General features: G+C 36.3%; 1 protein-coding gene across 2 annotated transcripts in view; it reads right to left on the bottom strand.

The window, feature by feature from the left end:
* ipo11 (importin 11) overlaps window positions 1-26,466 on the bottom strand; it is a 105,033-nt gene that overhangs the window by 28,249 nt on the left and 50,318 nt on the right. For both annotated transcript variants that reach the window (XM_007548188.2, XM_007548187.2), the window contains 8 exons: window positions 24,178-24,291; window positions 20,991-21,106; window positions 18,670-18,746; window positions 4,378-4,457; window positions 4,208-4,288; window positions 1,610-1,705; window positions 1,144-1,257; window positions 576-697 (listed from right to left, as the gene is read on the bottom strand). In XM_007548188.2, coding sequence (XP_007548250.1) covers window positions 576-697; window positions 1,144-1,257; window positions 1,610-1,705; window positions 4,208-4,288; window positions 4,378-4,457; window positions 18,670-18,746; window positions 20,991-21,106; window positions 24,178-24,291 — 800 coding nt within the window. The remainder of the gene's footprint in view (window positions 1-575; window positions 698-1,143; window positions 1,258-1,609; window positions 1,706-4,207; window positions 4,289-4,377; window positions 4,458-18,669; window positions 18,747-20,990; window positions 21,107-24,177; window positions 24,292-26,466) is intronic.

Below are 26,466 nucleotides of genomic sequence, written 5' to 3'. Positions count from 1 at the left end.
ACAATTCTCTGCTACTAAATACATATTTAACCTCCAGCGCTGGAGAGTGTGTCGTTTTGATTTTTCAACAGCTGCTTCACATCAAATATTCTAAAACCGTAGTATATCCATTAAAAGTTTTGGCAAAAGAGGGCAAGACTTTTAAGTGTTTGTGAGTATTTATATGTTTGCTCTTAACTGGTGAGTGACAGATGTTGGCCAGATGGTGTTGACTCACAGCACAATAATCCGGCACACTTGAGACTTTTGGCTCAGTACATATTTGCATTTTTCATCCCCCTTACTAAAACATTTGGTATTAAAATCTAAAGAGAGATGTCAATTAAACTTATGGTGGTAGACGTGTGTGCAATTCTCTGAAAATAACACCAGCACTCCTGAATTCATGACATATATGGAAACCGTACTGATAATATGGACCATTTGTATTAAGGTATTTATCCAGGTCACTGTGATTACATTGGAAGACCTTGTCAAGTGCTTCTTTATTTTAGTAGCTGACACTATTTGGGAGAAAGTAACTCAAAACCACATGGGCATACATCAGGGGAAATATATATATTTTTTTCTTTTACCTGTTGTCAGATGGAAGAAGAGACAAAAGAGCCAAAGATGACAATTTCCTCCTCTCAGGCTGAGTGATGTTGTCCATGCGGTCCACCCACATCTCGATCATGCTCCCCAACAACTGGTCCATCTATAAATTAGAGGAAAGAGTAAGCTTAGCAAAAGTAATCACACACCTTGTTGCAACCATAACCATAACCATGCTGGGTAAGAGCTTCAAGGACTCTTCCTCCATCACGTCTGCCTAGCTCTTAGAGGCTCGCGACTGATGGTCACGCTGTCCCATAGTGAAACACCAAGCAAAGTTAGAAAAATAACTTAATTTGTGATATTTATTTTGCAAGCTTCAAATTGTGCTATAAGGACAAGTGTAATTTTAGCAATAAAAAAAAACTATGATTTTTTTATGATGGAAGAAGCAAAGTCAAAATGTCAAGGATTAAAAATTTCCCCATTTGTAATTCTCTGGGTCATTACTTCAGCCTCAACCTGAATGATTTCCTTTTAACAGCCACTTTGTCTCTCAGACAAAATGTTGCTGAGCTGACAGAAAAGAAGGGCAGACATCAGCCTCACCTCCTGGTTGCATTCGGAGGCCATTTGTGAGAGCAAAGAGGAGAAGAAGCTAAAGTTCTGGAGCAGGACACGACCGATGATGCCAAGGTAGGTGGACATCACAACAGGATAACGCTGCAAATCACAGACAGACAAACAAACACACACACAAAAAAATCATATCATCAGATATGCACAAACGAGTATTTGGTAATGCTTTAACTCAACTAAGGATACAGCAGGTCATTAACATTGATGTAAAGATTGAAGTAGTAATAAATATGAGCAAATCCTAAAATGGTGGCCTGTGTCTTTAATTACTGTCTGATTAATATATGCCACCATGAACTGATGGTATATGAAGAAATAAATATTTAAAGGAATAATCTGTGTGGTGTATGGCACACACTATCACTAATTTAAAACAGTTAACATGTTAGAGATAACTTTAACTCAGATGTGCATGAGATGAAAAAAAAATCCTCACCTCCCCATCCACGATGCCTCTAAAGACAGCTGGCATCAGAGGCTGAAACATGTGGACTCCCAGTACAGGGCTAACCTTTAAAGCTATTTCAACCACCTGCAGAGACACATGGAGACCAGGGATGAGGGAGACACATAAAATGTGCCAAAGGGAAGCACAAAGGTAAAACTCTGAAGAGAGGCAGGAAAAAAAAGAGGTTATGGAGGGATATAAAGGCAGGAAATGGGGCACAATTATGTAAAAAAAAACATATATACAATGAATTACTCAGGTTCAGTGACTTGCAGGGAAGTATGGCTGTTTTTGTTGAAATAATGTTAGACTTGTGGATGTGTTCTGTCAGGCAATGGCTCTTAAACAAATGGTAAAAAGCAAACCTAGTATTAAGCCAATAAGTAAAAAACTTATTGGCTAGATTTTTTTCTTCAGGGATCAGAAGTCAGGATGTAGCAGTTGTTACAGGCTTGCTTTTATTATGACGTACGAGTCTGGAACTAGTCAGTGTGAGCTCTGTAGACTGTCTTTTGGCAAGTCTTTTCTCTCACTCCAAAAATGAAAACTGGTGAGTTCATCTCACATGATTTTTGTTTTTATGTCCTAAGCACGACATTTGTTTCCAGAAGCAGAATCTCTATGGATGTCCTGGCTGAATAGCGCCCTAGACAAGTTCTAGGACAACATGTCTAGGCTACATGTCCTATTCAGCATCATCAGGCAATCCAAGTTTAATCTGCCAAAAAAATCATATATCTTTTCAGAGTTGATATCTTTATTTTCTAAAACATCATCTCCAACACTGTTTTGCACTCATCCTGCTTACTTTACATAAAGATGTTGAAACAGAAAAATAACGTTTTCTCTTCAGCTTATGGTAATCCTAAACACACAGTCATTGCTTGCTCTCTTGTTGACACCTTTGTGATCTCCGGGTACTGTGATGACTTTATTTGAACAGTATCAACATTCCATTTCACACGCTTTATTCTTAGTTCGAACTGAGCTACAATCAATACAGCAACAAATATGACAATACGTAATGATTAGATAAGAGAGTTCCATCTGGGTCCAGATGCGTAAATAAGAAAACAAAAATGTACAACCAGAAAATGTAAAACTGCTTATAAAAAGTAAATCAAAAAAATTGTGAAGAGAGAAACAATTCTTGCAGGTATTTGCCAAATTACAGAAGATAATTATGTTTAACTTCTTTTGCTTCTGAGTGGTCAAACCAACCAGTGCAGTACATTTGCACTGGTTGGTGCATATGTACTACCGATCTGCGTATCGGTGTATGAATGTGTGAGCATTTGTGAGTGCGAATGGGTGAATGTGGCTCTAGTGTAAAGCGCTTTGAGTGGTCAAAATGGTTGGAAAAAGCGCTACATAAGTTGAGTCCATATATGGATTCCTCAAACAGCTCATGTTGATTAGCACGAGCTGTCCTCCATTGTCGGAATGTGTTATGTAGACATGTTTGTTTGTTAGCTGTGTGCTGGCTCTTCTTTCCCTAGTCAACAACATTAGTCAGAGCCAGATGTGCTATAAGCCATCAGATCAGGCTTAAACAAGCTCAAGCTTTGTGGAATTACAGGCATTCTGCTGACACCAAGCTCTGCTGTAAAAAAAACAACAAAAAAAAACAGCAAACAGTTTTCCTGGGAAACGCAAATTCTGAGAGATTGTTATTCAGTCATTTTCTTATAGAATAGAAAATAAATATACTTTATTGTCCAACAATGAGGAAATCCATGTGAATCTTAGGTAAACAAAAAGAGGGACCTATATAACATAAAACCTATTTGCATTTACAAAATGCACCACTAAAATAGTAAAAGTGTTTCAAGTAATATGTTATTTTTTACCAATTCAAGAAGAAGAATGCAAACCTTATTTTTTAAATATAAAGGAAATGTCCATTACTTTAAGGAGTGTTACCTTTATATGCTTTCTGCAAGTTCACTAAGTGCAACGACTATTTATATATGAAAGTTCATTCAGAGTTCTGCAGGCATGGCCTCATGATTAACATGTTTTTATTAATCCTTCTAATACTCAAGATAACTTTTCTTTATTCACATTCGATATTACAGGACACCCAAGTCATCCTTTAATCCACGCTAATGTTTAACCTTATTTCAAGTAAGATGATCCTAATCATTTTCAATTCACTGACAAGAACAGTTGCAGAAAAAAAATCTCTTTACTGTGTTAGTCTACAATGAAAAAACAGAGAAAAAATGGTTGGAAAAAAGCTGAAATATTGATGAGGAAAAAATATTTCTACACACTTTCATTCCATACTTTTCCAGACACAGATTTATGTTGTGTCCATTGTGGACATTTGAGTAGAAAAACAAAAGAACACTGACAATGCTTTTTACAGTTTTGTTTTCTTTTGGCATGTAGACTGAGATTCTTTAAAAGCAGATTTTTATTCTCCATGACTGCATTTCTAATGGAAAAAAAAGTGGAAAAAAAAATACAAAAAATAAAGAACTTTAAAGCTTTGCTTGATAGAACCTAAACAAGACCTGGTTTAAACCTAAATAAACAAAAACTGACAAGATGATTTTATGGTCACAGAGAACTTTAAGTTACCTTTAGTACTTGGACTTGTCCCTCATTTGTAATGTCCTTCAGAAGTTCACAAAAGGATCGGCACAACGATTCGCCATAATTCTGTAGAAAAGAAAAGAAGGATTTGGAAATCTGATCAGAAACATTTAAATTCTGCATTTTTCTTTAAAGTGAGTGTCTGTTTCTCCCACCTGCAGGAACTCAACGGCAGACAAGTATAAGTAGGCGTTTATGATCTGAAAACAGGTGCGGAGATTCTCAGAGCTCAGCTCTGAAAAACAAACATTGTCACATGAGATGCTGAATTTGCAGATTTGGTCCATTTGATAAAATGCAAACAGGTAAAAAAAATGTCATGGACTTTATAGGTCTTTATTTATATATGAACAAATCATTAGATTTTTTTAAAAATATATTTTAAAAAAATGTCAAGAGAGAGCATGTAGTAAATGAATAAAGCCATTGATTAGCTTGTACGAACACACACAAATTACAAAATGTACAAGAAACTGGTTCAAATTTGTTCTCATGCTACAGAAAATGAGGAAAATGCAATGGGGTGCCTACATTTTTCTTCACAAACTGAAAACTTGTTGAGAATGTAGTTTTCCTGTGTATCGTTGAACTAGTTGTTTAGTTCTGAGAACTGCTTCAAAACTCTGTGGACTTCCCACTTCGGGCATCTGTAAGCAGGTATTCCAGAGATGGATGATTGGATTTGCATTTCTTTGTTTTGACTGATAAGCAACATGTTTGATGTCATTCCTAAGGTTTTCTGTGGAATTATGGTCACTGAGCTGGTGTTGACACTCAACTTTTTACTCTGGACAAAATGCTGCTTGGATTCTGTCATGAGGCTTCAGGTTAGTTTCATACCAATAGCTTGACTTCATACTGCAGTAACTCTGAACCTCCATTTATGACTTGGGCTAACTTTTTTTTAAGCGTTTGATCAAATTTTAACTCAACAGCCTGCCATCTTCTGCACTTTATTACTTATTCATTCATGTTGGGTTTTTTTCTAAATATCTGTAAAAATATATTTTACTCAATTTTTAATAATTGTATTCCCTCACTGACTAAGTTATGTTGCTATTATTTGAACACACCAGGGCAATTAGGACACTGAATCACTAATTCAAGATGTTAGATATGTTTCACATTACTACATCTACTAGTAAAGGCACAACTTTGAACATAATTAAGCAGTGAAAGAAATACTGGCTGGAACCATGATGCAACAGATGAATATTGTAGCATCAGCTTCACAGGCCTGGAAGTTCAAGTAGCTGCTGAGCTGCCAGGACAAATAGAAGGGTTGTAAGAATCCATTAAGAAGAACTGCACATAAATTATTAAGTGTGCCCTGTGAGATTATTAGCCTAGCATTAAATCGGTTCTGCTTCATCTCTGCATTTTATACAAGTGGGGCTGTCTAACTTCATGTTAACACACAGAAAATGAAACCTTACAGATCAGGTGCTGGCTAGGATATGTGCTAAGAAAAGGCTGTATGAACGCTTAAGCATATGGTAACACCTTATAAACACAAGGTCTAACTTGGTCAGATAATAGCAACAGGAGCGGAATAATTATCTTGTAATGAAACAGAACAAACAAACAAAAATCACTAAGCATATCATTAAAAAGACATGCATAGAAAAATCGACCCATCACTGGAACTGGATCATTTTCAGTTTGACCAACTAGTCAAAAACTTTTTTTTTTTTTAGTTATCACACCACAGTAAGTTTCACCAACAGCACTCTTTAGTATGGAAGTTGTTGCTGAAGGAAGAACACTCAACGTTGACTATTTTCAGTTTCCAGTATACAACTATTAATTCAGTGGAAATAAGACAGTTCAAAATGCCATCAAAATGGTGTTGGCATTTTGATAAGTGCCATCACCAAAATCATACAGATCAAATGTTGGTCAATGTTTCATTTATTATGGCTCAAAAGCAATATGTTAAATCTAATAACAGTGTTTTGCAAGGCAGCAAATCCTCAACAAGAAGGGTCGAAAATGTACTTTGAATTCTGTTCCTATATCTTCTCACTTCTTATAGAGACATCCGAAATGGCTGAATCGAATGAGCAATAAAATTATGTTTGGTGCATCTCTTAATATAGCAAAAGTATTAAAAAAAACTTGAGAAGAATTTGGAAATGCATCAAGAAATAAATGGCCCTCATGGTAACACCACACAATTACAGAAGAGATTATGAAGTGGACAAATTTTGCTTTTCAGTCTTAAAGAGTGTCATTCAACAGTTTGAGGTGAGTGTAGTAAAATGGCTCTACAATAAATGTTAATTGACTCTTGAACCACCAGTTGTGTAATAATGGCAAGTGTGTTCCCAGAGTTGTGTGATTATGCTGTTTGATGTTATATACTGAACAGGGAGCTGTAGTGCTCTTATATACTTCTAAACCTGGCAACAGAAAGAGGAAAATGGAAAAAGTCAACATTTTAAAATCTTCCATGTTTGTTATACAAATGGAAAAACCTCTCTTCTTACACAGAAAAAAAATGAAGTCGGTGCAATGAGAATGAGATGAAATGAGACAAGTATAGTCCTTCTGTAAAGTTCTATGCAAAGGTAATCAGATATGTACCTCTACTTCAGACACAATTGGTCCAAATTATAAAAACAAAATAGAATATGCATTTTTCAATGATTAATGTAAACAAGTGAAAGAAGATGACCTTGTCAGAAAACAATAGACCCATTTAGCTCCCATGCAAATGCTGTGTTTGACCAAAAACACACCACCGTCCAGAACCTCCTATCCTCATAGTGAAACAGGGTAGTGGCAGTATCATGCCATTAAGAGGCATATTTTCCCTGGGATAGAGAGCTAGTGAGGGTTGATTGGAAGATGGATGGAGCTAAAAAATAGATCAACACTGGAAGGATATTAGTGAGGAAAAGAGTCGGATAACGACCCAAACATCCAGCTAAAGCTACAATAAAACAGTGTCGATCAAACCATATCCATCTAGTAGAATGAACCCAAATTAATTGAGACTTAACACATTGACAGATGCTCTCAATCAAGGCTGACTGTGCCTGTGCTATTTTACAAAGAATAATGGCAAAAATAAAAATAAAATAAAATAAAAAATCAGTCTGTAGATGTAGAAAGCTGGTGGAGCAATACCACAAAAGACTGGTAGAGAATGGAGGTTGTGCAAAAATACTGAGTCACAGGGGCTGAATACAAATGACCACCACATGCTGCTATGTGTTGGTCTATCACTTAAAATACCAAAATACTTCTGCAATGTACTGTACAGAGTTGATGAGAGAAATTGCTGAGTTTTATGAGCCCCAAGAGATGCAAAGAGAAACTGCCGGGACCAAAACATGAATAATCACAAACAAGAGAAGATTTATGGCGTTACCGGTAGTCAACATAGTTGTAGTCAAAATGTTTACAAAAAAGTGAGAGTTAAGGGGGATTAAGATGGAAAAGAACGTAAGAAGACCTGATCCTAGGATTGACAAATGGGAGCCAACAATCTTACCACACAAACAAACCTGACAGTCTGATAAAATTGCATGCGTTCACCTAGACCGACATTTTCGTGAGTAGCTTTGAGGTAACACAGGGTGACAGGAGGCACTTAGAAAACTTTACGAAAACTTCACAAAAGCCCAGAGTGAAGCCAATACATCATGTTGACATAAATAGAACTTTTGCTCTTTTCACAAACAAAACTAAACATTTCATGGCTGTTTACTAAATTCTTAAAAAAGTTCATTTTAGAGGTGGTAGGATAAATTTAAACTTTGCATAAAAAGGAACCTAATATCTTTGAAGATTTAATTAAAAATATTTAATGCCCCAAGGCACAAAAAGATAATTAAGAAGATGAAAATGTCTACAAAATGCTTTTTAAAAAAAAAGTTGCATCTCACAACTATAAATTTAAAAGCCATCATGATTAGAGCAAACCCTCTGAACCCAGGCATCATAAAGAGCCTTATCCTGATCAAACAGCTCACTTGCTTATTAGGTTTGTGTAGAAAAGATTAAAATCTCCATGGTGAACAACCACTGTGGCCCACTTGGACTACAGTGCTGTTTCACCCAGGTGATTTTGATGCTGATGTATGCCATGTGCTTCCTCGGCCGGCTGTCAGCCATAATACGGTAATGGGGGTAATGTATGCAACCATCTGTTATCTGGTCAAGTATGCAAAGCATTCCAGGGCCTATTTAGTCAGCACATCAGTCTATATGAATATTCAACATTACACTCAGAGTATGAAGACAAATTCGAGTAAACACATTCCGTGTGCCTATGCACAAAATGAGAACAATAATGGATTTAAAACAGACAAGCAAGCGCAAGAGTCTTTGACTTTAAATGAGCAGTAAGGACATTGTTGAGCAGTGTTCTGTTCTGAAGCAGAGATGGTAGAAAACAGCATTTTTGAGTAAAGACAGAAAAACATGAAAGGCACACTATGACAGACTGAGTTTTTGAAAGATAAAGGAAGAAAAAAAAGCCTCTCAGATGATCCAGTTGCTGAACAAGAACAGCTGCGGTTATTGGACAGGTAAACAACTAATCTATTGTGTGCAGCTGTTTTTACCCAGTCCAAGTCACAATCATTCATCCTAATTACTTTTAAACCAAGGAAGTATGCTATATAATAAACACAATAAATACATTAAAACAGCAATACAATAGAGTTCATTATTTTCATAAATTTCTAGTACTTTGTAAAAACCCTTTGTTGACTATGACAGCCTAAAGTCTTGAACTGATGAACATCAGAGACTGAGTGTCCTCCTTCCCAATGTCCATTACTATAGTGCCTTGCAGTTGATGTTTATTTGTGGGCCTTTCTGTCCAAGTTTGGTCTTTAACAAGTGAAACGGAAGCTCACTTGGGTTAATATTGGTTAACTGTCTTGGCCTGTAAACAACATTTCCACTTGTTTGCCTTAATAAACTCATGTGTTATTTTGGCTGTGTGTTTTAGTTCATCGTCCATCCGTATTATGAAACGCCATCCAATCAACTTGACTGCATTTAATTAGATTTGAACAGAAAGTATGTGGATAGTGGAGTTTATTAACATATTTAAATACACAAGAAAACATTTCACCCAATTCTTGTATTCAAAAAACTATTCAAGATTTATGGTGTATAATAATTCTTCCCTGAAAAACAGAGTCATGTCAATGTAACCTTGATATAAAACAAGCCTTGAGTAAGATATTACAAAACAAGCAGTGGTGAAATTGTAGACGCAATGTATAATTAATATCTGTTAGGCCAACACTTAAAGTAGCTCGGCTGAAAGTCTCCCACAGCAAGACGATTTTGAACTGCTGATGGCAACAGGTTGGTAGAACACAAATGAACTGCTATCACAGCAACCCTCAAGTGACAGCATCTCAACTCCACCAATATTGCTTTCAGATGAGATGCCACAAGTAAGTCCCTAAAGGCTCCAATTGGCACAGACAGACAGGCAATTACGAGTGAGCTGAGAGCCAATATCCAAGACACAGTTAAAAGGCTACTCTGGTTAAAATCATAGAGAAACTAGAGTGTTGAGAGGAGAAATAATATTAAATAAAGTAAAACACTAACACAAATCTCAGCAAGAATTTTTTATACCAACCAATTCTACTTTGTGTTGCACACTGAGCATGTCGTGTGGTAACACTATAAGTAACGATCCACGCCATGGTTCTCAGAAGGAAAAGAAAAGATGTGAATAGTAAAGAGAAGATGGGTTTCATTCATCCTGTAATTCAGATGAAGAAATTTGAACCATACTTTAAAAACACGATGACATTTATTTGTCCAAACATATGTGCGGTGCAGACCATGCACTTCCATTAGAAGCATGAACAAATAACAGAGTACTGTGCCCAAGTGGAGAGCTTATTTACATCTTCTATGAAATCCAACTAAGGCCGTATGGTTGCAATCAAAATATTTCTCTACAAAAAAAAAAAAAAAAATCTGAGATATTTGATTTCTTTTTTCCAAAAGCAAAAGAGGACATAAGTAAATGATTGCGACAGCTGTCAGCTATCTGTCCTTATATAACGGATGAATAAAGCTGTCCTTATATTTCTTGTTGATAAGCAGTGAAGCAAAAACATCTAAGGAAAAAGTTGTGTATGAGTATGAACAACTTTAAACTTTAAAAAGTTTAAAGTTTTTGTAATAAATGGGGGAAAATGAACAGAATTCTGCTTTGGGGCTTGAGGCAAGTCGGTGAAGTCAGAAAACTGAGGCCTAGAATTGATAAGGCATTCTGGATTCTTGTCAATTACTACTGAAAAATCAACCTCATTGAATATTTATGTACTGGTTCATATATTACAATGCTCACATTAAGGGATATGGATCATCACCCAAAATAAATAAATTAATTACAAAATCCGAGGGAACAAAATAGAGTTTCCTATGTAGGGTGATTGAACTTAGCCTTAAGGATGAGAGGAGGTGCTCTGTTAAAGTTGTAAATAACACTTTTCATTGCGCGAACATTCAATTTTCTTATGTTATTTTAATGTTTTTTGCCAATATTTTGTCTGGCCATGAATAAAATATTCAAAAGGCTAAATGGCCTTTTTGCCAGTCAACAGATTCTGCAGGGTAGGCAGACCACATTATCCTTCTCCACACAAGCACACACAAAGTGTCATAACAGAAGTAGTCACAACAGCAGCTGTTGAGGCCCTGATTAAGCTTTAGTCAGAACATATTTCATAGCCCTGGGCATATGCTGCACAAATTTGCTTTGGTTATGAACATTAACTAGAAAATGAGCCTCGCATATGACTCTGATAAGAGCCCTGGAGGTAGCTCCAGTGTTTAATAAAGAAAAATGCTGAAATTATGATCATCCAGTAAACCAGTATTTGCTTTAAATTTATGGTGTTGATAATAAATGAAGACATCAGCTGTAAAAAGTGTAGTTGCCAAGTTAAATCAAATGGACAAAATCTGGAGTTTAAAAGCCCCTAAAAAATGGTTGTTTGGTAGACAATGCATAGATTTAATACCTGTTGCCATTTAACTGTCTATGCATGCGAGGATGCAAAACTGGGCAGAATTTTATTATCTGTTCTTGTGGAGCGCCAGTGACAGCCTAACAGAAAACCTTTCATGTGATTACTGTAAACATCATTTAGGGTTGGAATAGTTGAATAAAAACCCAACCAAAAAACAAAAGTATTTCTAATTGAAATTAAATGGATGACCTTATTTTTCACTACATTTTTTTATATATACATTTTTTATTTATATTCTTAATTTTTTAATTTTTTTTCCCCCAATCAATTACTTTTTGTTTCATATTTTCTATATTCCAGTTGTACATTTAATCCGAGCTACTGGCTTAATAATAATCTTATATTCTACTGAGAATATCTCAAAAAAACCAACAGCGATTAACAGCGGGAGAAGAATTATTTACTCTATTTTTAGCATAAAAATAAAGTAATTAGAGCTCAATTCCAGCAGCTGATGAACTTCTAAATAAGCATAATAGAGGTCATGCACTTCTAAGATTGTTCTCTACCACAACATTCAGGCAAATCCCTAAGTGGTTAAAAAACGAAATATGGGCCCTGCTGTTATTTTAGTCAGCATAACGGAATTATCATCTTGCAATAAATGTTGCTGATAGTCTTTCTTATAACTGTGCACACTGTTTATACATAATTAAACAAGTCTACGTAAAAATGAATAGCTAACATGTCAAAAATATATAAACTATTAGAAAAGTCACACAAGAAGTCGACCTTCAAAAGAATGCAGCAAATTCAGTTGCATATTAAGTGTTAAAAAAGTCAAAGATTCTAAGTTTATATTAGCTAACCTATAATTAAACTTCAACAGATAACTCAGTCTCTGCGTTAAATATGACTGAACACATCCAATCTCTATGGTAGCTGTAATTGAAGTCATTACTTTGAGTAGAGAGGCCTGAAATAAAAAGGTTGTCTTCTAATGAGGATGTCTAAATTGATCCATGAAGCACATTAGCCGGGCAGTTAAGTGGGAGAGCTTCAGATGCCTTTAGTTCAGATGCTCCTTGGCTGTAAACATTATCGATCACTGGAGGGCGAGTATGCTATGCTCTGATCAATTCCGCACTGTAATTTATGCAAAAATACAACAGTACGCTATTTTTGTTATCTGCAATTTAATAAACAACAATAGCATGTATTCATTTTTGTAAAAAGCGTTTGGCTACCATCACACAGAAACAGCCTCCCCCCAAAAAATCTGCCTTTTTTTGGGGGGTGGGGGGGAGTCTAAGACTCTAACTTTTAGTTTTGCCAAATTAATCTGTTAGTCATTTCTCTTTCCAGGGCCCTCAGGCAATATCAATGACACATGAGTGAAAATAAAATGGCACTTTAACCATCATTTGCTCACTTCATTAGGGCTTCCTTCTGCTCCAGAAGAAGCAATTGCTTCACTTTCAAAGCACAAACATCTTGTAGTAAGAGCCAAGTGTTAGGGAAACGGAGCGCAGAGCAAGGTTAACATTTTAACCACAGCAAGACTCCTGACATTCTAATCAGGGAATTTGCAGTGCACGGTTAGCAGTGATGGAACAGGGCTCGTTATCAGAGAGGCCAGGCCACGTACCTGGCATGTGGAAACATTCCTCAGAGCCAAAACTCTCTCAACGGCCCACATCCCTCCACTGCTCTCCACGGACCAAAAGAATGAACGACCGGATGTTTGAGTAAAAGGCAGCCAGAGATGATGAGAGACAGCTTTAGAGCTTGAGAAAGATACTAAAACCAGAAAACTTGATTTCCCGAATAACTTTCCCTAAATTTATGCAAATAGATGCATAAGTGTAACATAGAAATGATTCTTTTCACTCCCCAGTGCGGAAAATATTCATTTTAAAATGGCGTGCTACTTTACTTTGACCTGTGACCATACCTTCAAGCTATTATCTTTCATCCCTGCCGCTTTGAAATGTCCCTTGAACTCAAGTGACAAGCTAATTATCTTCAAGATATCTAATGCGTTTAAAATGTGGGGAAATCAACCAGGAGAACATAATGTTTCTCAGAGTGATATGAGACAGAGACAGAAAAATAGTCAAGTGGAAAAGGCATTAATTGCCGACAATCTGCTGTAATTGTACAGGAGCCATATCATAAAGAAAAATAATTGTTTTGCACTCAATAGCGTATCTAAGAGCCTGAATTTAGCAGGCTCAAAAATATGTAATTGAGCTATTCACATCGGGATAAATCATCTGCTTTACTCCTGCAGCTCAAGAGTACAGCAGTCATTCAGCCTTTTCAACTACATTCAAAATTCAACTTCAAATGACTAAGGAAGTTATCTACCAAATGAAAAGTCAATACAAGTTTGCTTTTTATTTGGAGTGCAGAGTGTACTTGACCTCAGAAAGGATTTTGTAAAAAAAAAGAAAAAGAAAAAGAAAGAACCTGTTTCAGTAATTTTACTTCATGACCACAAAATGGGCACAGTTTGGTATGGAGAAAAATCAAGACTTTTAAAAGTTATATTTAAATAGAGCTGCTACTAACACTTATATTATTTGCAACGTAGTTATTAAGCTGATTCATCTGAATTTGAACCAGTGTACAAACTTTCACAGGAGCTGCTCTATCAAGAGCAAAACAGCAACAAGGTAAAACATTCAAGTATTTAATTCAATACATAGTTGAAGTTAACCACTTAAAATAAAACTGCCCCAGATGATTTCAAGACCTTAACAACAATATACTATGTATACAGCATTTAAACAGCAGAAGGGCTAATTTTTGCTTTGTTAATCAAGACATTTGGAAATGATTGTTTTATGGTTATAGTTGTTCTGTATTGTGTAGCAAATAAGTCTAACCAGAGGCAAGGATTGCAAATAAACCACTGGCATGAAATCTGGTATACACCACCTGTATTATGTTAAACCAACCTGCTATGATTACATCATCCCTGACAAAAAAGTAAATAAGCTAAAAAAAAAAAAAACTATTTTAATAAAACAAAAATGGATGTAGCAAAATGTAACTATAGAAGACTAAAATGGTAGTATTAGAATTTATAAATAAACCAAGGATACCATGAAAAAACAGTAAAACTACATGGCTACTCAGATATGTTCTCCTAATAATCTGTTAAAATCAGAGGGAAATCAGAGTAATTTTGTCATTTGTTCTAATCCAAAGATTATTGTGGCAGTAAAATTTAAGCGAGCATAGAAAGCTCAGCTGGGATTCACAGCTCCCCCTCTGCTAATGCACAAAACTAAAACGGTTTTCTTGCAACACTGTTGAGAAATCACATTCACTGCTAAACGATGCCCTCACATGAGGTGATCTCACAGTGAACGGTCAACTTGTGCTGAACTTAAGCCAAAAATAAAATTTGCACGTTCCCTTTGAATGTCTGACTCACCTGATGATTATTGGTAAACCTTAAACTGGCCTACATTTTCATGTCACATTCTCTTCCTTATGTGCAATTGGCTTGTAACTGCATTTAAAGAACACTACACTATTATCAACAGAAACCTCATGCAGGGACCCTATGCACTTAACCATATTCCATGCACAGATTTGGTCTCACCAATGAAATGTTATCTTTCTTCCACATATGTACATTGTGAATGCTTCATATTTACACCCCTTTTGCTTTTACAGATGTTCTCATAATAGCACCGAAAATGGCATATTTTATTAGAATCTTATGTGACATCTTTTGTTTGTTTTTCTTTGGGAAACAAAAATGAAGCCAAGCTCAGACTAGATGTAGAACATCTGTGAGCATCAATTTTGAAATACTGCCATAGATTCTATTTTGGGTTTGGGTCAGGACTTTTACTAGGTCACAAACATCAATATAATTTGATCTAAACCATTTCATTGCTCATCTGGCTATATGTTTTAGACTTATTGGTGTGTTGGAAGTGAATGTCCACTTCCAACACGTGTTGGAGTCACGAGTCTCCAACAGATTTTCCATTTTCTCATTAACTCTGTCCAATCTCATAATCCATACTGAAGAAGGCATGATGCTGCCATTATTATGTGTCACAAAGGGTGAATGTCATTTGCCAAAATGTTAAAATCCATGTCTCATTTTTCCTTCCCTTTCATAGTGATCGACTCTTTTGTTTTGCTCCATCACAAACTACTTGTTGTGCATGAGCACCAGCACTGGATTCTCAGAGTATTGTCTCCCAGGATGACAGTGATGGGTTCTAATATAAAACTGGCAGGCCAGAACATTATTTTTTCAAACCAGAAAGATGTGTTGTTACAGCATGACTATCTTCCAGAGAGCGATGAGACATGTTCGGCTGTGACAAAGCGAGGCATTTATATTACCTGGACCAACATCACAGGACAAACATCATAAAGGAGCCTAGCTAAATCAACAGAAGCAGATATAAACACAACAAAAATAAGTTTATGCTTGATTTTACACCGTGAAACTGTTTTAGCCTAAGTAAATAGCATAAATATCTCACAACAGTGGATGCACTGAATTTCCAAGCAGTGAAAATGGTTTGCAGAAAACAACTCTGTAAACAAGATATATTTTTAGGAATGCGAAATATGATTTTGAAAAAAAAAAAAAAGCAAATGTTTCTGTACCCCACTTCACTTTGTGACACAAGACAACTGGTCAGCTGATGCATGAAAGACTGGGTCTTTTGTGGATGTAGAGGGGATGTAGATACTGAAACAGCCTTTCACAACACGAACCCTGGAGTAACATTTAAATTGAACTGTCACTATGTACTGGCTTCTGAAATTGCCTGCTTCCATAGTATTTAGACGAAAATGGCATAAAGAACAGGAAACAGTCTATTCTAAGCTGAGAACAATATTTTGTCTATTGCTGCTTTTTACATAAGATGTGTTATTTTCTTTTTCCAGTCTGATATTCTTACCATATGAAGAGAAGGCAGACCATAACTAGGCATTTTCTAGTAAACTTAATTATAGCTTAAAAGTTATCCAAAAAGAATCATTAACATCCACCCAACCACCTACAACAAAAGTCATGGACAGTAAATGCTCAAGTGTTTTCTCAGTAAAACTTTGGCCCGTAAAATGACAGATGTATCCTCCAACTTTACCTACAACTCTTGTTACACGCACATGAAGCGGTTAGCATTGCTACAACAGTGTCTCTATATGTTCAACACAATTTTCAGCCTTCCTGTTATCTGATGAGAATTTTGCTCTTCCTTTCAACTTTAAAACAACATAAAAAGAGGCATGTCTCACCCTATTAAAAAGAGCTGTTTCCTCTAAAAAAAAAAAAAAAGAAAAGCTTCTCACATCTCTCCCCTTCCTCAAACACATTTCAAATCCCTCTCTTATGTGTGGTGTGCCAACTGACCAAAACAAGATCAGATACGAGTTTGTAACCAGCAGGGAATTGATATTGGTTTATCAAATTAGGGGGAAAAAAAAGGTTTATTCCAATCAACGGTCACCTTCCAGGTGGATCTGGACAAAGGGACAAATGAGTAAAAATATATATTTAAACTTGGGTGGCACCACTGGATCTCTAAGAGTATTTCTTAATAACACTGAACACATCTATCAGTAAACAAGAGCTACCACTCTTGGACACTGAAGCACATTAAAGCTTTAAAATGGCCTCGAGGTGAATATAGCAATCAAATCTGAATCTCGTGCCAAAAAAATCTGCAGATATCTTCATCCTCTATTGTGCAATATTTAATCTTTAAAGTTCAACAACCTCTTTCTAAAACTACACTGTCAACCCTCTCTCACTTCATCATCAGAAACACTTAAAAGACTAATGTGGCAGCTGATTAATGTTCACCGAATCTTTTAAACATCTTCATTACTCGTGAAGATACAGCCAATTAGGTCCCAGTTTCTCAGTGATTGAGGAATATATAAATGCTAACTGTGTCTTCTATTTTTTATATACATATATAAAATCTTCTTTCAAGTATAAATAGATCTTTTTATTTTTCCTTCCTGTACAGCCTGTATTGAATTATAGACACCTTTATGCAAAGATCCCTCAATTACAGTTGTTTCTGTCACTTTAAAGCTTGTGTATAATTCTGTTTTCGTTTCTACATTTTAATCTGACTTAAAGTGATGCTTGCAAAGAAAATAAATAAATAAAAATGAAATGGTTTCTGTAAGGCAGAAGATAAGGGCCGTACTTATCTTACCATTCATCCATGTCCAATCTCTACGTATAACCTCTCCCTTTTCTTCACGGATTTTCCAACCATTGCCACTTGAATTCGTTTTCATCTACCGCCTTCCTGTTATGTTCCATCAACCTCTTCGTTTCCTTGATCCTCTTTAATTCCCTCCTCCACCATTACTGCGACCCATAGCCCTTTGGCTCTCTGCGCCCTATGGAGTCTATACAGTCCGCACAGTAAGTGATAGAATGCTAGAGCAAAGCTGTTGTATTAGTCTGACTTATTGCAATCTGATACTAAATTAATGTCCCTTATAACACTGAAGGTCAGAGAGACACATGCACAACATGTGTGGTGTCCTTATGATAAATCATCCAGGCAGCTTAATGCAATCACTCATACCTGCAGTATAAGTTTAGATGCCTTGAGGCAGTGATGTGATCTTCAAAAGCAGTAATAGCCAAACGAAGACAATTATATAATTAGGTTTATGACAATAGATTTTTCAGCTTAACCCAACAGTTACAGTGTAAATATATAGGAACGTTTTAATGGGTTAGAATCTTTGTCTGTGAAAATAAGTCCAGTATTTGTTTTGAATTACACAAAAAAAAGCATTAATCTTTAATTATATACAATTGAAATCAGATATTTACGTACGAAAGTGAACATCTACTATTTCCACACCGTCTGGTATTGAAAATCAGATTAAACTTCCTGTTTTAGGTCAGATAAGATCATGAAAATAAAAATGAATTATATTTCCTAAATAATAAGAGGGAGAATTATTAAAACTTTATTAAAATTCAAAGACTTATAACTATATTTCTAAACAATTAGGGTTAGGGTTTAAATTAATTTTAGGCTATTTTCTAATGTAAAATTAGGAAAAGATTTTAAACAAATCATACATATAAAAAATGCATATCAACTACTTAATTTGAAGAACGATTAAAAATGATCATTGGCCAACACAAATAATTATGCCAATTCAAACTGAACAAAACCATAAAAGGTTTTATTAGACTTGATGTCCAGAAATGGGAGAAAAAATAGGTTATGTGTATTTTAATAGTTCCTGTAAATATTTGGTTTTAACTGTGCTACATATATTACCCCCAAAATAGAATTCAGTTACATAAATTCTAATATTGTTAGTTTTTTATACTCCGTTTGCTGACTGATTTAATTTATATGTTAATGCATAATATTCTGAGAACAAAAAAAATCTCCCTCACACACCCAATTGGATAAATTAGAAAACAAAAGAAATCTTCTGTAAGCTCACCCAACAAAGCTGACATGTTCTGGAAAATTCTGAGCAGCTCCGGGGTGATGGCTGGGCTGTTCTCCAAAGTCACCAGCCTACACAATGAGAGGGAGGAAATGGGGTGAACACACATTAAGGAGTAAAGGGAAACATGAGAGGAACAAAGCAGATAAGGAATATTAAAACAGAAAATAGGAAGATGATGTGAGAAAATTGTGCAGAAGACACATATTGGAGGTGGCAAAGAGAAAACAGGTCGGAAAAATGCAAACGGACAAATTACAGACTGAATGTAGAAGGAGGGCATATCATAAGGGGTGGCAAAAACATAAATAGGCAAGGAGGTGAAAAGAAAAAGTAGTATGAAGAAGAGGGGATGTAATATTAATCTGGCATGATTGTCCTGATGTTTTTAATTTCATTGTATTGGAAGAAAAACAAAAGTAATTATGAAAAAAATCTACAAGCCTTTTCAGATCAGAGAGATTTGAAATGTTGTTAACATTTGGGCCGGTCAATAATAAGGATAGAGAAAACAATTCTTCACAATTCTGATTATCAATATAACTTATTGAGCCTAGAAACTGACTAATTATTGCACATAAAAGACCTGTTCTCAAATCTCTTCACTCAAAATGTATTTTGTTGTCCAATAATATCTTGTGAACTGTCTCTTACAAAGTTGCATTTTTTTTCCCACACTTATCACAAGTGTCTAAACAATCAATGTTTTTGTGAAGTTAAGATTGAACCAATCAGGGATTTCCTGGCTTATGCTGATTTCTTGTTGTACTGCAGGTTCTTTTGATAGAGGTGGCAGTTTTGAACGTAGCAGTAAATAGAGGAATCACAAGATTATTCCCACTACCATAACGCAAAATGACCTCTAAACTGAGCAATAATTCCTGGTTTGGAATAAATAGGTCTAACATCAAAGAATACTGTATGATGTCCCTATTCTAGAATGCCTGAGCCACCATGATTCAAAGTGTACTCTGGCTTGAATCGGTGTTTGGGAGTTGACTGACAAAATGTCTGTGACCCCTGGACCAAAAAAGAAGACAGTTACTTTCATGTTGCTTCACTTCTTTTTAGCCCAGTCGTGTGTTTTGTGGCAAACTGTAACCTTTTAAGCCATGTCTCACTTTCCAATAAGACGTTTTTACAATAGTCCTCACACAACCACCTTCTAAATTGTTGCACTACTAGCAGCTAACAACAGATCTTTTCTGATCCCCCTGAAACTCATTATTGGCTTAGTAATTATTTTTGATCTTTGAACAATTTGAATTTTGTTTTCCCATTTTCTTTTCGTACTTCTAATTTGGAATTCCATTTCAAAGTATGTTTGATCATTTTAACTCAAGAGCCGATGTTTAACATTTTCCCCTCTTCAGTCATCTTTTTAATTAAAAATATGTCACATTTACACAGAATCAACAGCATGCAGGTCATGGCCGTTTTCTATTACTCTACTAAACATATTAGCTAATCAAAGACAATATTTCTTCCAAAAAAGTGACTCATCTGGTTTGTTATGTTGCACTACTTTTATTTTGTTGCAACTATTTACCATAAGTGAACAGATTTTGATTTATGTTACATTTTTCAAAAGGTATTGGTAGGTTGTGGAAAGTTTCACAAACTTTTATTAGCTCTGATAAGAAACGAACAGGAGAGATACTGAAGAGGACACAAACGGAAATAATCCATGAAAGATAAAAGAATGAGAAAATGACATTGTCTTTGTAAACAAAATAAATGCATACAGAGCAGTGCTGGTCATCAGGGAGGATAAAAGATGGGATAGAGATATGCGGCTGGCACTAAGTCAAAATGAGAGAACGACGACGTACATTCTTTAGAACATGGAAGAAACTTTCATGTTCCAAAGGGGAAGTTTTAAAGCCTGAAGAAGCTTTAAAACTACTTGTTTTCAAAACAAAGCCACAAAGTGAAGATTGCGGGCAACATGAACATTCGACAAATGAAGTGATCATCGGGCACCTCTGCCAGTGTAAAGAGCCAATTCAAACAAGATGCAACAACGAGGTCTTTAAGCAACATTTATCTGTAAGCTGTTTGTAACTGGCCTCTAAACGGGACAGCAAACATTAGCCAGTAAATGAGGCCGAGGAATGATAAGACAAAGAAGACTCATCGGCGATAGGCACTACAGAGAAAAGAGGCAGAAATAAAGACAGCCACAGTATTCATGTGTAGGCGTGTGTGTAAGGGATGAAATGAGATCACTAAGTACTTCATAAAGATCAGCCTCAGGGAATCTCGTTTTCTTCCCTGGACTCATAAATGTTTGAATACGGCATGTTTATCCATACCAAAGCTCCAGTCCGTCCTCTAGCAGATAGACGTGAGGCGGCTGAGAAACGTCGGTGCTCAGTTGGATGACAGGAAGAAGGAAAGGGTAAAGGTTCTTACTCTCTGCCCCAAGGCCCTGAAAGAACAAAAAGATACAGGAATCAATGCCAAACAGTGACAGCAAGACATGGATGCTTCAAAGTGTTCCCGCGCTTTCTGTGTTTCGCTTTAATTGAAGTTCTTTGCAGCTCATCTGAGGAGAGCACAGCAGTGGAATGGATTTAGACATTGTTTCCAAACCACGTGCTGCCACGCTACATTTTTTCCTCGCACAAAAATGAGCAGCACAAAATGGGGACCTTTCACGCTGCAAGGCACGTGTCACTACTCCTACTTTTAATAGCAAGAAGCTGTCAAAAAGAAAAGCTTTTCCAATTTGAAGGTCTTTCATTTTGAAGCACAATGCTTGTTTTAGGCAGCAAGAGTTGTTTGGACATTATATGTCAATTTGATGACCCTATAAAACAGTGCGAGCCCATTAACTTTGACTATTTAGGAAAAAGAACATACTGGGGCACAACTACAGGAACTAAGTTACAGCTCATTTCCTGGTCATTTGGACTTTAATGACATTTAAGATGATCGGTGGTTAAGTAGGAAATTAGCATTTTTGTAGAAGTCAAAACCATATTGCTATATAAAAATATGCCTGTAGAATGGAGGAAAAAAAAAATCCACAAATAGAAATGCTCACCATAATAGATACCAATTGTTTCACTACATAAGATATAAGATGCAAAATACCATTTACCTCAGCTAGTTTTTCTTCACAAGGATTTTTGCTTCTGTTCTAGGGCTGATACGCACATCAGAAAACATCTCCTTCTTGAGTGGTATGCTGGCTAGGCACTTCCACGATTTTCATACTTGTATTTAACTGTTTGAAGACATGAAGGTGGCACCTTCAAGCATCTTAAAATTGTACCCAACAATGAACTCGACTTGTGGAGGTCTCTAATCTTCTTATTGATTTTTTTTTAGATTCTTCCATCTCACAATAAACCAGTGCATTTAAGAGCTGCCTTTATTAATGGGTAAACCTTCAGTTACCCATAAAGTTGAAAAATAAGAGGAGCTTAAAAAGTCATGACATTATCATGTGATTACTACTATTCCTTGCTTGAAAATTAATCCAAGTATATGCAAAACATTCCTATATTCTCTAATTCTGTCTTTTACTTCATGTAATCCTAACCGAACAAAAAGGGAAAGCTTAGTCTGATTTAATTTCAGATAGTGAGAAAGGAAGCTTAGGAATGTTTTATATACACTGTGTAAATATCAGGTTTCTACTGCTGTATATATGCAAAAGCATTAAATTTATAGCAAAGTTGTTCTTATGAATTATGCACACCAACATAGCAGGTCCATTCAAACTCATCTTCAATATTTACCACACATGCCCTCAGGCTCCTTTCTGTTGATGAAAACTTAACCACTGTCACTGACTCTTAAATACATCCAATCCCTTCACATTTCATTTCACTTTGTATTTTAAAACAAAACACTAGAAGTCACAGTGAAGAATTGGCAAGAGCGTGTTTGTTGGGTTGCATGATGGGGGGCTAAAGGGGATATTGAAGTAGCAGAATTAATCCGTGTGAAGGGAAAGAGGATCCGGAGTAGTGTTTCAGAACAGTCAACAGTGTTTCTATAATGGCACGACATTAATTTGCTCCCTCTTGCATTTATGTGGGTGTAAAAAGAAATGAGAGCGTCACTCAATCCCCCGCTGGAGCAAACTTGTCTTACGGGCAAAATTCATCCATCAAAAACAAACGAGTCAATACTGCAGCTTTTATGAGCTTAATAGTTGACTTAATGCCATGTGATCATAAGAAGACAAGATTGGTTTGTTCCAGTGCCAGATGAACTGAAGTTTAATAGTCAAAATAAACACACTGAACAGATTCATTTCCATTTTGCTGCAAGACCACTGATCCAATACTTCACAGCGATGCAACTATATTTGACCTTTGCCATACAATCTAAATTAGGTCTGCTTGTTTTTGTTTTATAAATTAAGACCATACGATGTCCGTCAAGCCAAACAGAGAAAATGGGCATTTTGTCCACAGTTGCACCATTGCTAAAGTATTCGTGTGTCTCGTGAACGTCTCAACATTTTGTCTCTTGGGATCCCAAAAATTCAATGTATGTTACTGGATTTTATGTGAAAGACTAACACAAAGTGGTGCCTGTACAGAACCAGCTGTTTTGTGAAGACTTCTGAGATTTGTTAGAGAAGATTAATAAATAGAAAGCAATATGAAGACCAGTGAAAACACCATACAGGTTAGGGATGAAAAACAAACCTAAGCCACATGTTCCAAAGGAGTTGAGACTGGGCCGGAGGTTAATTTCAGAGGATTAAACACACATTCAAGTAATTTTGAATCAACCTCAGAGTTGCACAACTTTGTGGTTATCTATCATAAAACCTCCTCCCTCCCAAAAATACGCAAAAGCTACTCACTTGAACAAAAGGTACAAAGGCTCAACTGGCATGAACAGTTTTTGCACGGCCCTGCGTAACCCGATGCCGTCAAGCAACTCCAAACTCATTTGTTCAACCTCACGAGTTTCACTTAGTTTGCCAGATGTGTTCTTGTTTTACTCTCAATGGGAGCTTGTCATAATCATCTGCCACTATGAAGTAATGCAGCCGAGCCACACAGGGGTCCAAAGCATATTGAGGACTAAGGCGGGCAACTTCATTCCTGTGGGTAACAAAGCTCAAGGAAGGAGCTATTTTTTCTCATTACTTCCATGTCAAACTCAAGTGATGTTGCAGCAAATTATCAGAAATGACAAATCATAAAAAATGTCTTGCAAGATGATGCGCTGCACTGCCAGAAGCAGGCATATTATACATTTTACCAAAGTATTATGAACCCTCTGAGTTTCTGTAAGAGTTTTAAAGTAGGAGGAGGGGAAAAAAAAAAACATCATATGCATGATTATAAGAAATCAGAATTCCTGAAATGTGCATAATGTAGGCCAGCAGCCAGAAAAGGAAAAGTCATGAAAGTGTCAGATGTACTAAACATAACCATAGATCACAACAGACGGCCTGGTATTTGTGCTTGACAGAACATGCGCATGCAGAAAATACTAAAGCACGAAATGCATGGCGAAGCTCTGTACCTGCACCAGGTGGATTAGTGTCGTCAGTATGGCACATCGAAGCATGTTGTGTTCTTCAGACTGTTTCCAGAGCAGGGGCAGGTACTGAACCAAGCAGCCTACATACGGTCGGATCTGGAGAGAAAAACAAGAGATGAGGGAATCGAAATGTAAACATCACTGTGAAAATTCACAGGGAATGACAAATATATTTGATAGAATGTGAGTGAGGAATTTGATCTGAATGGTCAGGGTAACTACAAACACGTCATTAATTCAACTGCATAGAAAATAACGAGCAGGTTCAGCTTTTAGAATAAAACTGGTGGCATTTTCACGACTTTCTAAAGGTCAGTGTGATCACTAAAAATAGACTTTTTCATCTTCACGTTTTTATAACAAGAAATCAAAAAGTCCAAAGGAAACCTGAAAAAGACTCAGTAGCAACAAAGAATGGCCTCCAGACAGCAAAGTGCAGCGCTGACAAAGCAGGGCATAATTCTCAGGGGGAACCATTGTCAGTAAACAACAAGGAAAATTCTCTGAGCAAAACACCAGATGGACCAATCAGCCTCTTTCGGTCATTACTTCTAGGAAACGGGTGGGTTATTGCACATTGCAAAAACAGCATCTGTGATAGCAGAAATAAAGCTAAATGTTTTGTACTGGATTTAATGCAACATGTACAGCCATACACTTCAAATTAAAGTGTGTGGTTGTGGGTATTCTTTGTTTTCACCAAAGAATACTCAAAACTTCATCTTGAAAAGTCAACTTATTGAGGTGAGACGACCTGCCTGCAGAGAACACCTGTCACACACTAAGTACGTAATAGGTTAGCAATCAAAAATGTGACAAAGAAAGCTCTCACTTGTTCAGGAATCAACTTCCTTCTTATAAGTACATATTGATTCAACACTAGCCTATGAAACTGTGATAATAAAAGAGTTGACATTCTTTTTGATATACGATTCATATATATGTATATTTTTCTTACACACATAAATCCTAAAATCCTCTGACAGCGTCAGCAGAATCTGTAGATCCACAGCAGTTTAAATACAAAATGTAGCTAATCTCTTCTTTTCACCCAAGAAGATCATGTTTCCATCTCCTCCAGTCCCACGTGTCTACCTGTCATGCCAGGCATGTCCTCCCTCACTACATCCATTAATCTTTTCTTTGCCCTTCTCCTATCTGCCGGGCAGCTCAGTCTTCTGCATCCTTCTCTCACACGCAGACCGTATCTCTTCTCGGCACATGTTCAAACCAACTCAATTGTGACTCTTATTTTTAAACAGAAAAGCCATACAGGAGCAGCTATTCATGACTACTCTAGCCTAATCCCGGTGGTTTAAAAGCCAAGTCAGCTTCCTTTATCTGCTGTTGTTTTGCAAGTGCATCTTCATGTCTCATTTTTATTGCAAAACAAAAGGCTGCAGAGTGTTTGACTTTATTAAAAAAAGTGCACTTCGCTTTAATAACTTGATACAAAAAAGTAGAAAAGTGACAAATGCAAAGACGGTCAGAAATTTTCAAAAAGTAGAATATTGACAAGCTCGATCCGTTTTCTTTCAGAACCCTTCTGCTGCTTGATTTTGACACATTGAAGAAAAAGTATACACGATCCTCTGAATTAAGTCTTAAGCTTGCTTACTAAGTAGAATATAAATAACTGTCTAAATAAAAATAAATACCTAAATAAACGTGATGCCTGTCCTGCTTTAGTTGTCACACCATAACTGTGTTTTTTCTGAATTTTTCTTCATTATAATCACGGGAAGATTTTACTAGCCGTGTTTAATACATCTGACCAATAGTGTGCAGCAGCATGTTGGACAATGGCAGTGTTTCATTAGTCACAATTGTTTGAGAAAACTTCAGTCACTCCACCACTTTCTCTGGCCTTTCAATAAAATCTAAACCTTGATACAAAAAGCTGCCACATGCTTGCTCGAGTCTCACTGTAAACGGAAATATTTGAAAACTAAAAGAACCAAAAGTAAAGCAACTTAAGACAGTAAAATAATGGGAATATTAAACACATCTGAAAGTGTCTTCCAACTAACTTCAATCTGCATTTTCGTTAGCGCGTTGTTCTCCTTTATCTTGTAGCTAAACAAAAAAGGGAAATGTTGACTGTTTATGTAAAATCTTGTAAAATGTAAACCAAATCTTGATGGAAATTCTCCTCATAAATCTTATGGTAGAACTGAATTTAGGACCTGAAAGAAAGGTCATGTCCATTTTTACTTTGACTTTTTCCTAACATTTCATATCCTCTTTAGTGGCTGTGTTGCCGAGGTGCAA

Source organism: Poecilia formosa, unplaced genomic scaffold, assembly GCF_000485575.1.
Source record: "Poecilia formosa unplaced genomic scaffold, Poecilia_formosa-5.1.2 Scaffold25, whole genome shotgun sequence".
Taxonomy (NCBI): Eukaryota; Metazoa; Chordata; class Actinopteri; order Cyprinodontiformes; family Poeciliidae; genus Poecilia; species Poecilia formosa.
This window is presented reverse-complemented; position numbering and strand designations above follow the sequence as displayed.